General features: G+C 46.9%; 1 protein-coding gene across 4 annotated transcripts in view; it reads left to right on the top strand.

Moving 5' to 3' along the window:
- Positions 1 to 20,735, top strand: part of AFF2 (AF4/FMR2 family member 2) — a 495,614-nt gene that overhangs the window by 464,390 nt on the left and 10,489 nt on the right. For all 4 annotated transcript variants that reach the window (XM_032620526.1, XM_032620528.1, XM_032620527.1 and 1 more), the window contains 6 exons: positions 3,803 to 4,092; positions 4,665 to 4,728; positions 7,837 to 7,973; positions 11,949 to 12,020; positions 12,822 to 12,915; positions 15,941 to 15,993. In XM_032620526.1, the coding sequence (XP_032476417.1) occupies positions 3,803 to 4,092; positions 4,665 to 4,728; positions 7,837 to 7,973; positions 11,949 to 12,020; positions 12,822 to 12,915; positions 15,941 to 15,993 (710 nt within the window). The remainder of the gene's footprint in view (positions 1 to 3,802; positions 4,093 to 4,664; positions 4,729 to 7,836; positions 7,974 to 11,948; positions 12,021 to 12,821; positions 12,916 to 15,940; positions 15,994 to 20,735) is intronic.

The raw sequence follows: 20,735 nt of genomic DNA on the forward strand, positions 1-20,735 counted from the left end.
CTGGTGGCCCCTGAACCAAAAGCGCCCATTTAACACTTCATGAAAAGCCACGAGGCCTCTGAGCTTTAAGGACCACAATTTAAAGCCCTCCATCATCTGAGATGACTAGATGACATACATATCTAGGTAAATTTTATTGGTGACATAAAGAAATTGCTCTATTACAAAGTTGTCATTTTCCAAATGAAATTTGTATGTGTGTGTGCCCACATTATATTTGCATTCACGTTTAAAGATGCTGACTTATAATGTTAGGAATGAAACTGTCTATTCTAAACAGTAATTACACTATCAATCCTATTTTTCATACTGAATGTAATTAATGTTATAAACTCCAACGGAGGCTTTCTCCTACCGCAAGCTTTCGGAGGGCATACGCCATGTCTAGGCAGTTCTCTTCATCTAGTGCCTAGTACACGGTCACAAATAATTAGATGCTTACTAGAGATGTTATTATGACAGTGATAATAAGAGGATCCCGCAAGGGCATTTTTTTCTCAAGGAAATCACCGGGGTCCCCATGATGGATTGAGTACCTGTTGCGTCTTCTCTGGCCATTAGTTTTCTCTATTAATGGCTTGAAATCTGAGAGGCTTTGTGGAAGTTAAGAGACTTGCTTGACACATAGCGCTAACACCACAACAAATCTGTTCTGTGACCTTGGGCAAATTATGAAACCTCTTTGAGTCCATGAAATGAGTAAATTTGACTAGATGATCTATACAGGTTCTTCCAGCTCCGAAAACATTTTCCATTTTCTGCTCTCAGAGTCTTCTCTGTCCCATGTATGCACGAAGTCCTGTTTATTGACTCAATGGATGAGTGAGGGTCAACAGAGGACGTGTCTATATGACTTACACGATCATGGCTGAACGCAGCCGTTTCCAGTCAGATGTGCCATGACCGACATCACCTCCACGTGCGTGGTGGACATGGTGTTTCAGGGTTCTTGTCACCTATCTTGGCCGTACAGACACGTGGCTCTCTCTGGGGCTGACTCAGCTGTTTGATCTGGGTCATCTGGCTTTGGCGGTAGAAGCGTGGAGCTGGCTTAGGAGTTCGAGTTCAGATGCCTCTGAGTTTTTTATGTGTTTGGGTTGAATAAATCCGTGATGAACTTTAAATGCTTTCCTACGTATCCACCATAACCATTTTTAGATGTGCGGTCTCTCAGCACAGTTATCGCAATGAGCTCTTGACGGTAAGAATTTTTGATAATCGGAAGGTCCGGGATGAAGTGGAAAAAATAAGACTTTCATGGATATAAGAAATGTTCACATTTGACTCTTCACTCTAAAGTGACCCTTTTGATTAAGGCAGGCAGGCCTGTGTTCAGCAGATCACTGAGTGCACTGGGCGGTGGGGTAGCGGGACGGGGCTGGGGTGGGAGTGTAATAAATCAGAGACGGCCCCAGCACCTAAAGGGCTCCCAGTCTAAGGTGAGCAATGAGACGTGTGCTCGATAAACTCGGGTACGAAATAGCTGCCGATTGGTGTCTTAGGGGAGGGCTTGAGACACACCCTTCCCGTCTCTAAAGAGACCAAAAAGGTTTAAAGCGCTTCTGGCCATATACATGAGGCAGTTTTCCTGGGAAGGCATTTGTTGAGCTGGTTTGTGCTGAGAGTGTTAAGTAGGGTTTAGTAATGAGGGGAAATGATTAAACAGGAGTGTGGTCTCTACGCACAGTGGAATATTATCCAGTCTTCAAAAGGAAGGAAATTCTGCCATGTGCTACAACTTGGGTGAACCTTGAGGACACCGTGCTAAATGAGATCAGCCAGGCCCAAACAGACAAAGAGTGTATGATTCCACTTACACGTGGGACCTCGAGGAGTCAGATTTGCAAAGACAGAAACTAGAAGGGTGATTGCCAGGGGCTGGGGGTAGTAAGGGGATGGAGGGTTATGGTCTAATGGGCACAGAGTTTCAGCTTTGCGAGATCTAAGAGCCCTGGAGATCGGTTGCACGGTGATGTAAACGTGCCTAACGCTAGCGCGCTGGGCATTTAAAAATGGTTGAGGTGGTAAATTTGGGTGTCTTGTGTATTTTCCCTCAGTTTAAACGCTGAAAAAATACAGTACATTATCGCAAGGTGAAAAAAGTAACGAAGAGGAGGCTTTTTCAACCCTAAGACTGCGAAGGACCCAGAGCAGGAAAGTGGAGAAAGCCTGATGAGTTCAGTTTGGTGGCAGGTTCATCGGAGGGAGTCGGGAAGGGTGAAGCCAGGTCAGGAAGGGCCTTACACACCAGCAGAGGAGCTCAGCCTGGGGTTTGCACTCAGCCGCAAGGCAGTGAAATGCAGGGAGCTCCGGCTGGCAGGCAGCAGATGGAGGGTGATTGGAAAAGCTAGCTCAGAGGTCGGGCGTTCGGCCAGGAGGCTGTGTGATCGACTGTGGCTGAAGCCACGAGAGCCTGCACTTCGAGGCTTCAGAGGAGGAAGGGACAGGTTGTGAGACACTGCGGGGAGGGAGTGAACAGGACTTTGTAATGGATTGGACGGGGGTGATGGAGAAGGAGAAATAAGGGATGGAGTAGAGCAATGGTTTTCAAAAAGAGTTTCGGGAGCGTGATCCCGTTTTGAAATGAAATCATTTCCAGAACTTCAATATCTACAACTGGTTCAAGCAGAGAAGCTCAGGTGGAAGGCAAGGTGGGGAGGACACGGCTTCTGATGCCCCCTGGCCCCGGGATGACCACCATGCCCTTACCGGCCTTGGTGACAGGGGAGCCCGTCCTGCCATTCACAGAGCAAGGGGACTGGTTTGGATGTCAGTTTGGTTTCAGAGCAAGTTGAGGTGCTGGTGGGCCATCTTGGTGGAACTCTCCAGAAGCGATCACTGCAGTAGCATCAGAGAGAGGGTTACAGGTGGAGGTTTCCCCTCGGGGAGTTATACCTGCTTATTGTCAGATCTGTGCCAGTGCACACAAGACTGGCAAATCCTGTCGAGGTCAAGAGAGAAGAGCTGAGGAATGAACGTTGGGGGACGCCAGCCTTGGAGGGATCCCAGCTCAGACGAGGAGAAGGAGTAAGTGGCACCACGGCAAGTACGGTCAGAGGTAGAACAGTCAGGATCGTCCCGCAGTTGCCAGAGGGGGGCATGGGGGCGGAGTCAGCGGCGTGAACGCGGCAGGCGGTCTCGTGACACGGAGCGTCACATCGTTACAGATCTTCCCACCTACCTCATTCATCTGGATCCCATTCTTTCTATGGCAATGACAGTTCAGGGTGGAACTCAGAAGTCTCTGACTCCTTTGATTTTTGACCTGGTACAGATGAGTTTTCACCCCCCCCCCCCCAAGGCCTGGAAATGAAGAGGCGCTCCTGTGGCATCGCTAGCAGGAAAGCACTCAAGGCCTCACGTGAACGGAAAGGCAGCCCCAGCCGCGGCCGGTTTCCTTATCAAAAATATACACGTCAGGGTGATAATCTCTCTCTCTCTCTCTCTCTCTTCTCTCTCTCCCTCTCTCTATCCTTCCCTCCCCTTCCCATTCGTCCCCTCCCCCCCCCCCCCACATCCCCAACTGGATTTAGACCTTCACCAATGACTGTGTCACTGAGATGATGGAGCTATGTAGTCACAGCACGTGGCTAGCTTGGTGTTTGGTGTCATCATAGAACAAAAGCTGGTGATTCCCGGAGTTCATGACATGTAGCGGGGTCACCTGTGTATCCTCCAGCTGTGCGCATTGTTTTCTTCTCTCTCGTCTCATTTCCTGGTGTGCTTGACATGCAAAGCATTTATGAAAAGATGCTCTAAAAATCTGGTCCTAATGGAAATTCTTTGTCCTCCTTTTTCCCAGGAGGGAGACACTCCAAAAAAGGCAGCCTCTGCCACCGTCACTGTCACCAACACTGCTGTTGCCACTGCCACTGTCACTGCTACTGCCATTGTCACCGCCACTGTCACGGCCACTGCCACGGCCACTGCCACTACCACCACCACTACCACTACCATTTCCACCATCACCTCCACCATCACTACTGGCCTCATGGACAGCAGTCACCTGGAGATGACATCCTGGGCGGCCCTGCCCGTTCTTTCCAGCAGCACTACCAATGTCCGGAGACCCAAGCTCACTTTTGATGACTCGTATGTTGTCCCCAGATTCTCTGGAGTGGTGAACGGGGGTGGGGGAAGTATGGCTTTTCGAGCACCGTGCATGTGTCACCCGAAAATAAGGCCTCAGAGGCAGCAGTGCAGCTCCTATAGCCTTGAAAGTAGATTTCTCCCCTCCTCACACACACCTCTATCCCCATCGAGAAACGTCGCTGGCCCATTTTAATTGTGGAGCTCTGTTACTGTTTCCAAAGGCAGGTGCTGAATCCCAGCCTACTTGGTCCTCCTTGCTTACCCGTGTCCTCAGATAGAACTGTGTGCCAGCAAAGAGAATTATAGCTAGGTTCTCTTGGATCTGTTTGGGCAGCTGGAATGGTTGGGGTTGGAGGATGTGGGTATTTATCCTAATGGGCCATTATGCACTTCCGATTTCATTCACTGGACTATTTCAAGCTCGGTTATTATATGCAGGACAAGCATTCATCGGCCCCGTTCAAGGCATTGTATAGGAATGGATTTATAGCCCCCCCCAAATTGTGACTATTCGGTCTTTTAATGAAAAGATGAAACATTGCTTTCTGAACGTGCTCGTTTTGTTTGTTTAGGGTTCACAACGCTGATTATTACATGCAAGAGGCGAAGAAGCTGAAGCACAAAGCTGACGCCCTGGTAGGTTTCCTTTCTCCCGTTGCCGTCCTCCCATCCAGGTATTAGGCTTTGAAGGAAAACAAAGAAGGCACTTTACAGACGAGTCAAACCTTTTCATTGCTGCTGTGACATAGAGCGATTGGAGCTGGTTAATTCCTTAGCACTGGGATTCCCCAAGGTCTTGGTGCCATGTTGCCGTTTCTCGGTTTTCCCACTCTTCTTCCCCTCGCTCCAACTTCAGAAGCTTAATGGCTTGTACTGTCTTTTTTTTTTTTTTTTTTTTTTTTGCGGTACGCGGGCCTCTCACTGCTGTGGCCTCTCCCGTTGCGGAGCACAGGCTCCGGGCGCACAGGCTCAGCGGCCATGGCTCACGGGCCCAGCCGCTCCGCGGCACGTGGGATCTTCCCGGACCGGGGCACGAACCCGCGTCCCCCGCATGGGCAGGCGGACTCTCAACCACTGCGCCACCAGGGAAGCCCCACTTGTACTGTCTTTCAAGTGATTTTGAAATGACCTTTGAAACTGCGCTGGGGAAGGTGGGAGCTCCCATGGGTTCCAGTAAGCCCGAACTGGGTGTGGGCAGGGAGAGGGCTGCTGAGAGCCAGTTAAGTGGCCTCAGTCATTAGCTCTGGGAAACTCAGGTCTGTAGAAAAATCTCAGCTCCTTGCTGCATTTGATGACATGTTTCCAGAGTGAGGCCCACAGCCAGCCTAGGTCCCCGCACACAGAAGGAGGTTCTGTTCTCTAGATTTCCCCCAACACTTGGCCTCGCTGCCTCCAAGGGCTGTGAGAGCATGGGGAGTCGTCTGATTGACTGAGCCACCTAACAGGGGGTCTCAGTCGTGTGGTACAATCACTTGGGGAGCTTTAAACTAGCCCTGATGCCCAAGCCGCACCCCAGAGAAATGGAATCAGAATTTCCGACACTGGGACCCAGGCATGGGTGTTTAAGCTTCCCCCGGGTGATTCCCAAGTGAAGCCAAGGTTGAGAACCACTGCCCTCAATTCAGGGTCCTCACCTTTGACTAAAGCCCAGCATAATTAGAGGTGTCAGTTCAACTCCGTTGGGTTAAAAAAAAAATCACACCCTCCATCATCACATCGTGTCCAGCCAGGACTTAGCTGCCCTGTGCTGTTTGCCACTGGGAGGGCTGTAACGGAGGACCACGACGGTCTCTGCGCCGTGACTTGCGCGTGGCCACCATCCACTGCCCTCCAAAGGGCCACGGTACATAAGGAGATAATCGGTGTGTCTTTAGTATTAAAATTTCCATGGGGTGTGTGAAAAAAAAAATCTAAAATATCTCCCTCGGTGGGGGGTGCGGGTGGGGGTGGGGAGGAATGATAAGAAAAAAAGAAAAGGTTGAGAAATACTCATTTAGAGGAAGATGTCTTTGCTTGGCTTACGTCTACACCAGAGCTAGACACTCCTTTGGAGTTCAAGCCCCTAATTGGCCCTGTGGCCCATGTAGTCTTCTCTCTGGACTTCAGTTACTCCTTTTGCAAAAAGAGAGATTTGGGCCAGGTGATCTTTAAGGAGCCTTCCAGCTATGGGCTTGCAAATGAAAAGTCAGTTTCAAAAATCAGGATGCAAAGCTTAATTTCCACAGGGGAGAACCAATCAGGGTCAGATGACCTAAAGAAATTATCTTGTAAGGCAAGAGAAGAAGGAGGTTTTCATAAAATCGCTTTGAATTGGGCTGAAACCGGTATTTTTCCACAACAGCTTTCAGAAAGGAAACCACAGAGTTCCTGCAGTACATAAAAGCTGGAGAACCTTTATTGCAAAGAGAGTCATTTACAGCAAGCGATTCTGCAGGACCTGTAACTCATCATTTTATAGATGTACTTAATCCTTTGCTAGAGACAGCTAGCTACTCTGCCATTTTGAGAGTTGAAACCTTCACAGTTGCATAGAAAATATTTTGATAAAAGGTATACAAGAAAATTAGAATAGCTCAATCTGCATTCTATTGGTTCTTTCACATGAAATTCTGTATTAGTGGAATTCTTCCATCCAGCTATCAAAAATTGAAAATGTTAAATACTGTTAGAAAATACTCACTATAAAAGTGTCATATATAATATTCATTACACATAAAAAAGAAATCAGTATGTCTGAGTCAATTTAATCGTGACCATTAGCAGGGCTAAAACCTTTTGCGATGAAATTTTACTAAACTAAAATATTTAGTAGTGCTATATTTGGGGGCTTTTTTTTTTTTTGAGGTACGCGGGCCTCTCACTGCTGTGGCCTCTCCCGTTGCGGAGCATGGGCTCCGGACGCGCAGGCTCAGCGGCCATGGCTCACGGGCCCAGCCGCTCCGCGGCATGTGGGATCCTCCCGGACCGGGGCACGAACCCACGTCCCCTGCATCGGCAGGCGGACTCCCAACCACTGCGCCACCAGGGAAACCCTGGGGGCTTTTTGACACACTGTGTCAGACCATCATTTACAGTGAAAGTGATGTGATGATCGTCAACAGTCACACTGCGACTTCCCGTTTTTCATGGCGATAGCATCCATTTGTTACTCTTCTCCTGGGGGTGGGGATGATGTGCTCATCTAGAGTTCCAAGCAAAGACTAAACGGGTTAGTTGTCCAGGAGGCTTGTAAAAAGCAGGGTTTCATTGCAAGCTCTGTCTAGAGGACATTATGATGACCAGTCTAGTAAATGTAGTCAAGAGAAACTAGTCGAGGCCGTGATTTGGATCCTGGCCCACCAAAAAGATAACAACAACAGGAATACCACAAAGACATGATACCTTGGCTGCAGTTTTCTCTTCTCAGCCAGCCTCCATGTCATGGCAATAGAACCTGAAATCAGTTACATCCTTGTCTAGACAAATTCCTAATTGCTCCCCTCCATAGGTCAACCTTGGCACTGTTGGGCTGGGCAGTTCTCCACTGTGGGCGCTGTCCTGTGCATTGAGGGATGTTTAGCAGCATCTCCGGCCTCTGTCCACTAGACACCCCTCATCCCTAGTGTTGACAACCGAAAAGGTCTCCAGACATTGCCAAATGTTCCCTGGGGGAGGGGTGTAACGTTGCCCCGGGTTGAACACCACTGCTTTAGATGAAGGAGAGAAGAGGGACCGTCATGTTGGCAAGTCTTCTTCCTGTTTCAGTTTGAGAAATTTGGCAAAGCCGTGAATTATGCCGATGCAGCCCTGTCCTTCACCGAATGTGGCAACGCGATGGAGCGCGACCCTCTGGAAGCCAAGTCTCCGTACACCATGTACTCTGAGACCGTGGAGCTTCTCAGGTTCGTGCCTTTCTGCTGCCTTTTTCCTTAGCTCTTTCCAGTCACAGTTAGAAGCTGCTTGCTGTGTTTGAAAACTATCACTTCCACATAATAATGACTCATCCAAGGCATCTTCTTCTTAGCAGTCATCATAATTCGTTCTTGCCATTTTATTCATGTCATGGGAAATTTATAACTGATGGACACTGCTTGTATCAATTATTCCCTTCGGAGGTTATAACATGAGTGTTACAATTTGCAATATTCATAAAATTAAAATGGAAAGGTAGTGGATGCGAGTAAAGTATCATCATTTCACTGTTTGGCGTGGACACTTGTCTTTTCAAAGCGCAGTTCTATAATTCACAAAAAGCGGTGCTATTGGGATTTCTGTTATAAACCATGTTTTCTAAAAATTTCTGCCTCAGTTATTACAAATGGAGGGGCACTGTTCCAACACAAAGGCAGCTTTGGAGGCCACAGCTGTGGAGTAGACGTTCCGTGCATCTGGAATTTGAGGGGCAGTCAAGGTGGTAGCAGGGGGAGGGGAGGGATGGGGTTGATAACAGGGGAGGGTGTATTAGCGGTACAGATTATTGGTTTCATTTGCATTTTGAATGAAATTTTCTGGCCTGTTGCTCTTGGTGCAGTGGAGTTTGTGGGTAATCAAAACAAGTCTTGTGAGAAGGGGAAAGAGAAGAAGTGATATCCATTCTAGTGCTTTCCAGTAACCTGCAGGTATTTGTACAAGTATTTCCTCTACCTCTGAATAGTGGATAAGCACCCGCGTCTGCAGGATGGACTACACCATGGCTTTTGATTGAGTGAGCAGTTCTTCACCTGATAGGTCCTTGTATCCCAGCCACCTCTGGCTTCATTAATCCATAACGCCAGGCCTGCTTTTTATTCTGTTCTTGCGTCTGCAATAAACTGTTACAAACCTGAGGACCCTTGTACCTAAACCTTCAGACAGACATCGGACAGATTTAGCATGCACATTTTCCCGGGAAAGCATTTGAAAAGATCAGAAGAATGGGAGCCATTATAAAGAAGAAGAAGAAGAAAAAAAAAAACTACGGTTACATAGAATCAGAAGATTTAGTTAAAGCCACCAAAGTAGGGAGATTGTGAGGAAAGTTCCAGCCTTACCTTGACAGGCCAGGCAGCCATCTTTGGCTTTTCGCTGCTCTGAGAAGTATATAAAGTATCTCTCAGACTTACTTTATGCCCTGTGAAAAGCCACCACCGCCATTTGTAGCTTTCAAGGGGAAATTGATTTCTCAGTGTCTATACGAGGCTGCCTGCAGTTTTCAAAGATGCAGAAGATGAAAATCCTGGCAGAAACGATAAGGATTCAAAATGGAGGGGAAACTTTAATGAACAAACCTGCAGAAAAGCCGTGCCTTCTCTTCATCCCCACATGCAAATTAAAACAAGGCACTTTTTCAATTGACAGGAAAATGTAAAAATGTTAATACCCGGTGTTAGCACATACGCAAAATAATGGTGAACTGGGCCTCCTCCATGCTGTTGATGGGAATGGAAATTGATCGTTGTAAATTGAGGGCAATTTGGTATTGTGTAGGAAAACCTATACAAGTGAGCATTCATATCTTTTGAGCCAGTAATTCAACCTCCAGAAATTTGAATTTTCTATACTGAAGAAAAGACTTGTAAGAGGAGAACGAGTTATCTGTACAGTGTTCAGTCTGGCCTATATTATAGCACCCAATTAGAAGCAAACCAAATCATCAACAGGAGAAGGGTAATTAATTACATCGCAGTACACTCAACGGAATGATTTGCAGCCGTTGAAATGCAACAATGATGGATACTGTGTAGCTGCACGAAAATGTTTATAGTATGATGTTAAAGTAAAAGCAAGCCACAGAATTATAGACACATTGCATTTCTAACCACAAAAAGCACGTTTCTGCACGTGGACCAACCTGGAAGGGAAATAAGGTCATATCTGTAATTGGGGGTGAAATTATGGGTGTTTTCACTCTCTCTCTATATATTTTTTCTTGTTTTCTTTTAGGAAAACACGTGCTCTCTAAATAGAAAAGCGAAGCATCAAATTTCATTTTTGGTAGAAATGCCATGTGAATCGCTGAGTGATATTTATTTCCATTAGAAAACACTCCTTTTTCCTTTATTATTTACAATTCTTTTTTCTTTTTGTCTAAGCACAGTTGTTTTTTTTTTACATGATGTGATAGTTTACTCTCCATAGGAGTACATTTTCAGTGGAACCTGGTGAAAGTCAATGGAGGATTTATAGCCATTCACTTTTAAGTCAGTATTTTGAAACTTTATTTTGAGATAATTGGATATTCACATGCAGTTATAAGAAATGATACAGAAAGTTCCTGTGTACCTCTCCCCTACCCCCCGTTTCCCCCCATCTAGCGTAGCTCTAGTCCAAGATCACAGCCAGGACAGGGACATTGCTACAGTCCACCTGCCTTACTCAGAAGTCATCAGGTCTTTTTTCTCCCAGATTTTACCAGTTCTACCTGCACTACTTTGTATGTCCTCTATATATGTAGAACTTTACATTTTCTAGTATATGTGTGTGTGTAATTTTTTTTTTTTTTTTTTGGAGAGAAATTTCGATTGGGAATAAAATGGGCTAAAGCAACTAAGTCTTCTGGCCCACGTAAGCCATCGGAACTCCACTATCAAGGCACTTCAACAGTGGCTGCAATTAGAGGGTAACTGTAATAGGAACATGGTTTTTAGTAGCGTAATTTTATGTTGAAGAGATCTGTATTAGTCTCTCCCTGACAGTATGCTGGCTGCAGAGAGAGCACCCCATTTTTTTCATTCAAGTAACTATGGTTGCTCCGAGCCTTGGGAATCTGCAATAGACATATACTTGTGAAGGCAAGTGGGGCATCACAATGACTTGACATTTCGGTGATCCAGCTGTCAAAGACAGATTTATGACATCATAAGAAGCCTTTTCGCTTAATATGGCAACAACAGGAGGGACCCACATCAAGTGCGCGGGTCCTTTTGCTGGAAAATGTTCACTGGACACAACTGGGGCAGTAACTGGGGAGAGCAGAGCGATAGGGGGCGCCGGTGTTCCGGGGAGGCTGCTGAAAGTGCGGGCTCACCGTCGCCTCCTCGTAATCGAGAGCTAGTCGGGGCTGCCTGCACGTCTTCAACTTCCCTCTGCAGCACTGAACTCTGTTACTTATTCCACCACGAGTGCCTGTGAAATTGCATTAAAGCTCAGACAATGATTTTATGCAATGAATTGATTTTCAAGAGTCTAAAGGCCCAGAATGGAATCTGCTCAGCTCGAAGAAAAAAAAAATGGGAACTACTCAACCTTTGATCTCCCCGGTGTGGAACAGTAACGATTAAAGAGAGTGGAAAGACAAAATATACAAGCACCATAAATTAGGGGCGCTCAGACCTTTACCTGCTGTGAAATGTACCTCCCTTAAAAAACAAAAAAACCACTTCCCAGAGGAATATGTTCCACACCTGAGCCATTAGAAACACACAGCCATTGTAACTGTGTGATGGAGGCCTCCCTACACTCAGGTCAGACATAGCTGTGTTATTATTTACCTCATCTGTCAAAAACTCAACTGAAACTGACATTTGTGTCCACGTCTCATTGAAAGCCAATAATATTGTTTAACTAGAATGTTCTTAGAAACAGTATTTTGCCAGCATTTATACACACGCCAGACCCACAGTAGTTCCACAGCACTGTTCTGGAACGTGGGCTCCGGATGTAGCTGGCTTCTCCAGAGCTAGCTTCCATCCGTCACAGCAGTGCCATTGTGACACTCCTGTGGTCGTCGTTTTGTATATGTTTTGGGGAAAGCACACTTTTGCCCACGTGCCCTTCTCGGTCCTAACACCCAGAGCAAATGTGGGGCTAGCGCATTTAGGTGATGGGAACACCAATGACTTTGGGACTTTCTGAAGGGTCAGATGGATTCCACTTGAGCTTGTCCTTTCTCTTCAAAGGTATGCAATGAGGCTGAAGAACTTTGCAAGTCCCCTGGCTTCGGATGGGGACAAAAAGCTGGCCGTACTATGGTAAGCCTCCTGGAGGCCACCAGGAAACAGCTGAAATGTTGCAGAAGGATTTGAAAAGTCAACTTAAGCTGCTTACCCCCAGATCATTATTCTTGTTTTCCATTAAACTCTGGAAGGCTAACTGGTGGATTTTTTTCAGTCGCTGACTAAACATTTACTCTCTGAATTTATGCCCTTATCAAGATGGGATTTTAATGCTTACCCCTTCTTTTTTTAAAAAAACGACACAAATTTATTATCTTACAGTTCTGACGGTCAGAAGTCTGACATGTGTTTCACGAGCCTGTAATCAGAGTGTCAGCGAGGCTGCATTCCTTCCAGAGGCCCTAGGGGAGAATCAACTTCCTGGCCTTTTCCAGGTTTTAGAGGCCACCTGCACTCCCTGGCTCGGGGCCCCTTCGTCCATCCTCAAAGTCATCAGTGTAGCTTCTTAAAATAGCTCCCCGACTTTGACATTCGGCCTCCTTCTTCCACCTTCTGTGAACTCCTTTTTTTCTTTTTTTAAACTTTTATTGAAGTGTAGTTGCTTTACGATGTCGTGTTAATTTCCGCTGTGCAGCACAGTGACTCGGTTATACATCTATATATATTCTTTTTCATATTCGTTTCCATTATGCTTCCATCACAGGATGCTGAGTATAGTTCCCTGTGCTATGCTTACTCCTTTTTAAATTTTTTTTCTTTTTTCACTTATATTCCTCAATAACCGTAGGAGAGTAACTGCGAAATAGGCATCAGTTTTTAGTTTTATGGGTTTGATTATGCATCGGCATTAACACGGTCCTTTCCTCAACGCCACAGCTACCGATGCTTGTCCCTTCTCTACCTGCGGATGTTCAAACTGAAGAAGGACCACGCCATGAAGTACTCCAGATCACTGATGGAATATTTTAAGGTAATCTTTATTTGGTATAATTTATAGGCCCCGGGTGATTAAATCACTAATGAGACATGGCAGGCATGTTATTAAATGTCAAGGTTGCTGCTGCCAAAGGCTTAACCTTGCTCATCCTGGCTCCTCCCACCTCTCCTTTGGGGCTCAGCAGAGAGCTTAGGTTTGATTTGATTCCAGAGAGAGAAGGTACAATAGTTCAATCCCCCGCTGATTCTCTGGACTGAACAAATGGCCCCGGGCAGCTTCCCAGCTGCAGTCGGGGGGTGGGGGGCGATGCCTTCCGCCCACCCTGCACGGTGGACCCGCCAGAGGACGCGGCTGGAGCTGTGGCCATGGCTTTGGCCGGTCTCGTGTTACATGAGATGCCAGCCTAGAAATTTCTCGGCAGTGAGAGAAGTCACCGCAGCCACCCTGGGCTCTGCGGGGACAGCCACACCCGCTTTGACCATGGGGAGTCTTGGAGGACAGTGGTTGCACTTGAAGATAGCTGATTGCTTTGGCTGCCAAAATAACAAACAATAAATAAACAAATGCATCGTCTAGGGAGCGGAAGTTTTGGTTTTTTCTTTTGTTTTTTTCTTTTTTTTTTTTTTTGCGGTACGCGGGCCTCTCACTGCTGTGGCCTCTCCCGTTGCGGAGCACAGGCTCCGGACGCGCAGGCCCAGCGGCCATGGCTCATGGGCCCAGCCGCTCCGCGGCATGTGGGATCTTCCCGGACCAGGGCACGAACCCATGTCCCCTGCATCAGCAGGCGGACTCTCAACCACTGCGCCACCAGGGAAGCCCTGAAGTTTTTAATCTGCAAGCAAAACGAGATATTTCAACCACGAGATGCAATGCCGAAATGTGGGAATGAGCCCGAATGAAAACTGCAAGCCTGGAGCTAGGCCTGGCCGCTGTGCTGGGTATCACTGGCTTGAGGGTCCTTGGAGCTTCTGTGGCTTCTACCCCCATAACACTGGTCACGTTTTAGAGTTGAGGGGGCTCAAGGCTCCTGTTGGGCAGGTCCTGAAAGGAAAAGGACAATTTTATTGATATTTTTTTGCCAAGTTCATCAGACAACTTGGCTCAGTTGCACCAAGGCAGTTGTTTGAAATGACCTTACCTCAGACGTCAGAACCCGGTGAGAGAGGGTGCACAGCTGTGTGCGGACACCAACTCGGGAAAAGGAGCAGGTCCCCCAGCTATCAGGTGGTGTGGCCGTAATAAAGCCAGTGCTTGTGGAGGTGAACATGGTCAAATGCAACAGCTGCCCACGACCGTATGTCTACAGTGTCAGCCTGGGCTCTGGAAAGGCGTCTTGATGCTGTAGGTCTGGGGTGCCCTAAGAATGGGCATATTTCTAACAAGTTCCCAGGCAGTGCTGATGCTGTGGTCGCGCTTTGAGCCCCAGCCCCAGCATCTGTCCTCTGCGGCCTGTCCTGTGTAACTTTCAGGGCACTGAAAGATACCAAACAGACGTTAAGTAACTCACTCCTCTGGCGATGCGTCGAGCTTCTTTGAGGTTCAAAACTGGAGGCTCCCACCTGGTGAGGCCATTATAACGAGTTGTCCACATGGGGCGGTGCTGAGTGTCGGGTTTTCCTGTGCTCCACAAGTGTACCGCCACTACAACAGAGGAGACCCATTCTTTTTTAAAAAATGTATTTGGTTGTAGTCTAGTTGATTTACAATGTTGTGTTCATTTCTGCTGTACAGCAAAGCGATTCAGTTGTACACATTCTTTTTCATATTCTTTTCCATTGTGGTTTATCCCAGCATATTGAATAGAGTTCCCTGCGCTCTACAGTAGGACCTTGTTGTTTATCCATCCTATACGTACTAGTTTGCATCTGCTGACCCCAAACTCCCAACCCACCCCTCCCCCACACCCTCTCCCCCTTGGCAACCACAAATCTGCTCTCTGTGTCTGTGAGTCTGTTTCTGTTTCATAGATGTGTTCATTTGTGTCATATTTTAGACTCCACATGTAAGTGATATCGTATGGTGTTTGTCTTTCTCTTTCTGACTTACTTCACCTAGTATGATCATCTCTGGGTACATCCATGTTGCTGCAAATGGCATTATTTCGTTCTTTTTTATGGCTGAGTAATATTCCATTGTATATATATACCACATCTTCTTTACCTACTCATCTGTTTATGGACACAGGTTGCTTCCATATCTTCGATATTGTAAATAGCATTGTGATGAACATTTTGGTACATGACTCTTTTTGAATTATGGTTTTCTCAGGGTATATGCCCAGCAGTGGGATTGCTGGATCATATGGTAGCTCTATTTTAATTTGTTGAGGATCACGTGGTAATTCTATTTTTAGTTTTTTGAGGAACCTCCATACTGTCTTCCATAGTGGCTGCACCAATTTACATTCCCACCAACAGTGCAGGGGGGTTCCCTTTTCGAGGAGGCCCATTCTTTAAACCAGCCCATCAGAGGGAAAGATTGTTTAGTGATCACTGTAATGCAGCCCTGGAAAACCATCAGCCATGAGGATATGCATGTGATGATAGCAGATCAAGGTGGTTCACACACACACACACACACACACACACACACACACACACACGAATGCTGCTTGGTCCTGGCGAGTTCCTGGGATTTCAGAAATGACATCCTACCTTGCATCCCGGGGAAAAAGTTTGTAACTGGAGCTAAAGGTGAAAAGCTTGTCTGTACTCTGAAGAGCTTGTTTTGCAGAATAAATTTCAGATGAGGATAATTAAACCACTTCTTGGAGAACTGAGTCTGATTTCACTGGGCCTTTTAGTATATAAGATCTTTCATCAAGTGACTTTCATGGTCCTGATTGGAGCCCACTAATTATTCCAACCAGCTATTTTCATCGAGTGCACATCGTGGTGTGCTGACGTGCACATACATTCCAGCTCTGGTAAGGAAACAGGAGGCATCCCGAAATGCTGCAATCAATATTAATGTACTCGAAATCACACTTCCATCTGTTTCTGAATTAATAAAACACAAGATAGATGTCCTCATTTCCCTCTCTCTTTCTCTCTTTCAGCAAAATGCTTCAAAAGTCGCTCAGATACCATCTCCATGGGTAGGCAATGGAAAGTAAGTATCTTCTGAAAATTATTTTTTCATGAAAATCAGCGATCGAATAGACCCCAGATATTGGGTATTGACAACCCCAGGTGGAAAGGTCAGTTCTGAATCTACAGTAATTTTGGTGCACGCAGAATTCTAGTCAGGTTTCAGCTAATAGCAGGACAGAAAAGTTTAAGATGATGTGATTCCAAATTTCTTTCACTGTTTGATCTTTAAGCCAAATGACGGCCATAAAAGTATCAGTTAATGAGATGGCAAGCACCGTGCCATTTCGGGGAGGCAGGGTAAAGTTACCTCCACTGCAGTGATTTTTCAATGAGTCACTCAGTAATGAAAGACCAATGAAATATTCATTGATATATGGTAAGTGCTTTAATAAAACCAGAGGCATAATAGCGCTGAAAATGTGAAGGCCCTTCGTCAGCCAATTATCTGAACCTTCATGATGATTTTTATATTAATACTAAAATACCCTGACCTAAAATGTAAAAGCAGCTACGCTACTGCCGGTCTGAGGCTCAGTGAACTCACCCACTCTGCGGCCGTCCTTAGAGCCCTATCTGCTCGGGGCAGCTCAGCCCTCCAGCAGTAGGGCAGGAGCTGGGAAGCCAGCTGACGTGGGCCAGGAGCTGTCCTTAGCTCCCGGGGTAAACTAAGAGAGCCCCTTCCTCTCTCTACAACGAAAGGGCCGGACCCAGTGACGTCGGAGGCTCATCTGAAGACAGGTTCCTTTTCAGAGGGCGACTTGGAATCCTAGTTCTGTCTCAGCCCTGAACTGCCTACATGCCCACACTTAACTGGCTTGAGCACCCGTTTCTCCTGTGATTCCAATACCTCCCTCACCACCCCAAGCCCACTTCCCACCAGTGGATGTATACCTTCACAAAGAGCTGGGGGGGGGGGTTCCCCATTTTTCATCATTTCAAAATTCTTATGTCTCTGATCAAAACACTTTCTTGAACAGTGAAATAGTCTCCTTTGCCACTTTATAGTTTAAAGCACAGTCCCGAAGCAGTGGGATTGTGAACTCTAAGATCATAAAAACATTCAGAGTGAGGGAACAGATCCATTAAAAAGTACATGTTAACTCAATTACTGTATTGAAAGGAAGTACCGTTCAAACTGTTGAATTAGGTCTCACTCTTACACTGACGGACAAAAGTGAAAGAACGCTTCTCTCTGGAAGCTCAGAAAATAAAAATAACTATTGAAAGGCCCAGAGAAAGCTATTTTCTCTGAGCACGGAGTAAAGCAAGGGCAAATTCAGGTAAGCAGCCATTAAAGGATCATTGGGAAAAAAAAAATTTTTTTAATTCTGCAACGAAAGAACTCAAACACATTGTAAGCTTGTGAAGTCACATGAAAAGCCTCCCGAAATGATTTTTAAAGCAGCTCCTGTCTGAAGAAAGCACACTCCCTTTGGTAGTCCAGAGAGCTTTTGAATGAGGCAACTCAAAACGGTCGCCCAGGGGTTACAGCCCATTCATTCAGCAAACACTTTGGGTACATTTCCCTACAAGAGACCTGGGACGCAGCGGAATTCCAAGGGCTCCCTGCACTCGAGAAGCACGCAGTCCAGTGGAGGGGGATGACAGGTATGAACAAAGTTCTGCAGACACCCAAGAAAAAGAGAGCGCGGGCCTCCATGGGTGGTCAGGGAGGGCTTCTTTGTCTCCCAGCAACACTATAGCCTGCTTCCCCCAGCGAATGATGACAGCTGGCCCCGCACCAGCCCTTTCACGATGCCTTCCAGAAGCAAGCTTCCCTGACCCTGGCCGTGAAGAAGCAGTTGGAAGAAGGAGAAGAAAAATCCACTTGATATAGAGCAGGGGTCGGCAAACCTTTTCTGCAAAGGGCCAGATAGTACATACTTGGGGCTTTGCCGGCCCAGAGGCAAAACCGAGGGTGTCATATGTAAAGAGAATATAAGAGAAAACAAGTTTCCACAAACATCTTACTGATGAAATTCAGAATATAACAGCAGTTAAGTACAAGTTTTATAATACGAGTCTGTTCAGGAGAGGAATGGAATTTTGAAAAAATAACATTTTGCGTCACTGGGGTTCAAAGGTAGCATTCTCGCTCATCCAATTGATTGCAAATGTCCATCTTTTCACACCATTCATAGCTCACAGGCCATACAGAAACAGGTGGTGCACCAGCTTTTTTGACCTCCACAGAGAGTCATGGAAACCATGTTATAGAGAGTCTAAAAGGGTGGGGCAGCAGTCTCAGATGTCACCCAGAGAGAATAAAAAGAAAGAAGGCTGGGAAGGCTATGGAAGGAGGAAAGAACGAGGCCATCTGAGGCCCTTGAAGAACTCTTTCAGTAGACAGGTGGCCGTGGGTACCATATTGAAAGCGTTGGAAGAGAAGAGATATCTCCACATGTTTGGGACATTGGCCAGTAAAAAGGTGTGAGGAGTTTGGTGGTCACTGGAGGGAACGTTCCCATCAAGCAAAACTTCTCCCCGAGATTAGGGAGGGCTGTGCCTGCGTGAACGTGGCATGAGCTTGGGGACAGTGGTAGAAAGAAGCCAATGCGGACTCAAGGGTGAGGGTCAAGATGAACACCCAAGTCCGGTGAATCCTTTAGCAGAGGGAGTGTAGGACTTTGAGGTAACTTGATGGAATGGAAGGAGAGTGGACTTTGGAGGAAAACAGACCTGCTTTCAAATCCTGGCCCTTCAACCGATTTGCTACGCGACCCTCAAAAAGGAGCTGAATTTCTCTGAGCCCTTTTGCCATCTGTGAAACAGTGGTGGCAGAAACTCACCCACAGAGTTGTCACAAGGCTTAGAGATAATATCGGTGAAGCCCAGAGCACTGTGCTTGGTGTACAGCAACTTTAACAAATACTGGCTACTACCACTGCCATGTTTTGTTGTCACTGTTACCTTTCTGAGTTGGAAAACATGAGTGATCTCGCCCCTAGAACTCCCACAGCTCTTGGTGTGCACTTCACTTTTGGCACTTAGCCTAGATTGCCAGAATTGAATGGATTTCCCTCCCCATTAGACTGTTTGCTCGTTTCGGTAAGGGGCTGTTCATTCTTTTATTCACCAGACATTTATTGCATATGCCTGCTGTGTATGAGACACTCTGCCAGGCACTTTACAAACATTATCTAACTGGTATTAAGTACATAGTATGTGCACCAGGCACTGTTCTAGATGCTGGGAATGACGCTGGATGAAATAGACAAGGATCTATAGACAAGGACCTCCTCAAGGTCACATTCTTTTGGAAGAGAAAGACAGTACCAGAAGAGTGCGTGTGCTAGATAATAAATGTCATAGAGGAAGGCGAAACAAGGAGGGGGGATAGAAAGGGCTGCTTGGCATGGGGGAGGAAGTTCCTGAATAGGGACATTAGGGAAGGACGATGGGAGGGCGAGCCATGCAGATCCCTGGGGGGAGTGCATTCCACGCGCAGGGCTCGCCACCACCTCCAACGGGGACGTGACTCGTGATTACCAGGAACAGCAGGGGCTGAGTGTGGTTGGGAGGCAGGGGAGCACGGTGGACGCCCAGGGTGCTTATGCTGTGAGTGGTCGGAAGCCTGTGCTGGTGTGTACACACTCATGGCCACGTGCCACGGACGTGTGAAGAAAAGCACCAGATCTGAAGCAGATCCACAGAGGGAGAACTGAACGACGAAGCCCAAGCTGTGGGGAGAGCCAAGCTGGAGTTGGAGGCACACCAAGATGAACGCGGCAACAGCCCTCTTTCAGCCAGAGGCAGTGTCCTAGGCGGGTTTTGATTTGTGGATTTCACGCATCTGATGCTGTGTGCAGGGTATGCAGCCGTGCTCCGCGCAAGGTCAGCTCACAGAGCCTCGTGTCAGGTCCGTCGTGACCAAAACCGAACGCGTGCCCTCGCTCTCCCCGCCTCCACCGCTGATTATTTAAAAGAAAGTGCCGAGTGGAAGGGAAAGAAAGCCCCTCAATTCCTCTTCAACGTTATAAACTGAAAAGGCCTTTTCAGGATGTAGGAGATAAACGAGGCGATTTGTTTCCCCTTATGACTTCTGGACATGATTGGAAGTCACTGAATCCAGCCTTTTCTTGCAGGCCAGGGAAGGTTCAGCGAGGGGAGGGGTCTCGGGAGCACACGGCAATTGTACGTAAGGCAGGGCCAGGCTAGAGTCCCGGTCCCTGGGATTCCAGAACTTTCCCAGCACCCCACGGTCCCCCTCTCAACATCTGTGACACTGACACCTTTGCAATCTTCTCTAGAGATTACAAATGAGGACGTTTTCCTTTCTGGCCCTAAATTGACATTTACGGGTTAATGACCACCACTGGGTGGGAAAAGACTAGAAAATAGCATTTGCAACCTGCCATGACAAAAAAATCTAGCATTCACTGCTTTTTTGCTAACACTTCTGTGCCCAGGTCCCCGAGTTTAACCATTCCCCTGACCACACCCCACCTTGAAAGTAAATCTTTCCATCAAGAAGTATCAAACATCTCAGAAATTATAAACAGAGCAGGAAAACCTTCACACCCTCTTCCATCACACAAGCGCGGAGCACTTGCACAGAGGATCCACTTTCCCCCTCATGCCAGAACATACCGGAAGACATACTCTGTTTGCATCCGTTGAGTTGCTCCCAGACCGAGTCAGCCCCGCTTTGGCATTTTGGTACGTGGTGACTGCCGTTCCCCCAAATCCTCTGTGTATGCAGCCTGTCAGGGTGCGCATCTGTTCTAGGAGCAGGGATCGGCTCTGAGAAATACAGCCACC

The sequence above is a fragment of the Phocoena sinus genome, chromosome X (assembly GCF_008692025.1).
Source record: "Phocoena sinus isolate mPhoSin1 chromosome X, mPhoSin1.pri, whole genome shotgun sequence".
Classification (NCBI taxonomy): Eukaryota; Metazoa; Chordata; class Mammalia; order Artiodactyla; family Phocoenidae; genus Phocoena; species Phocoena sinus.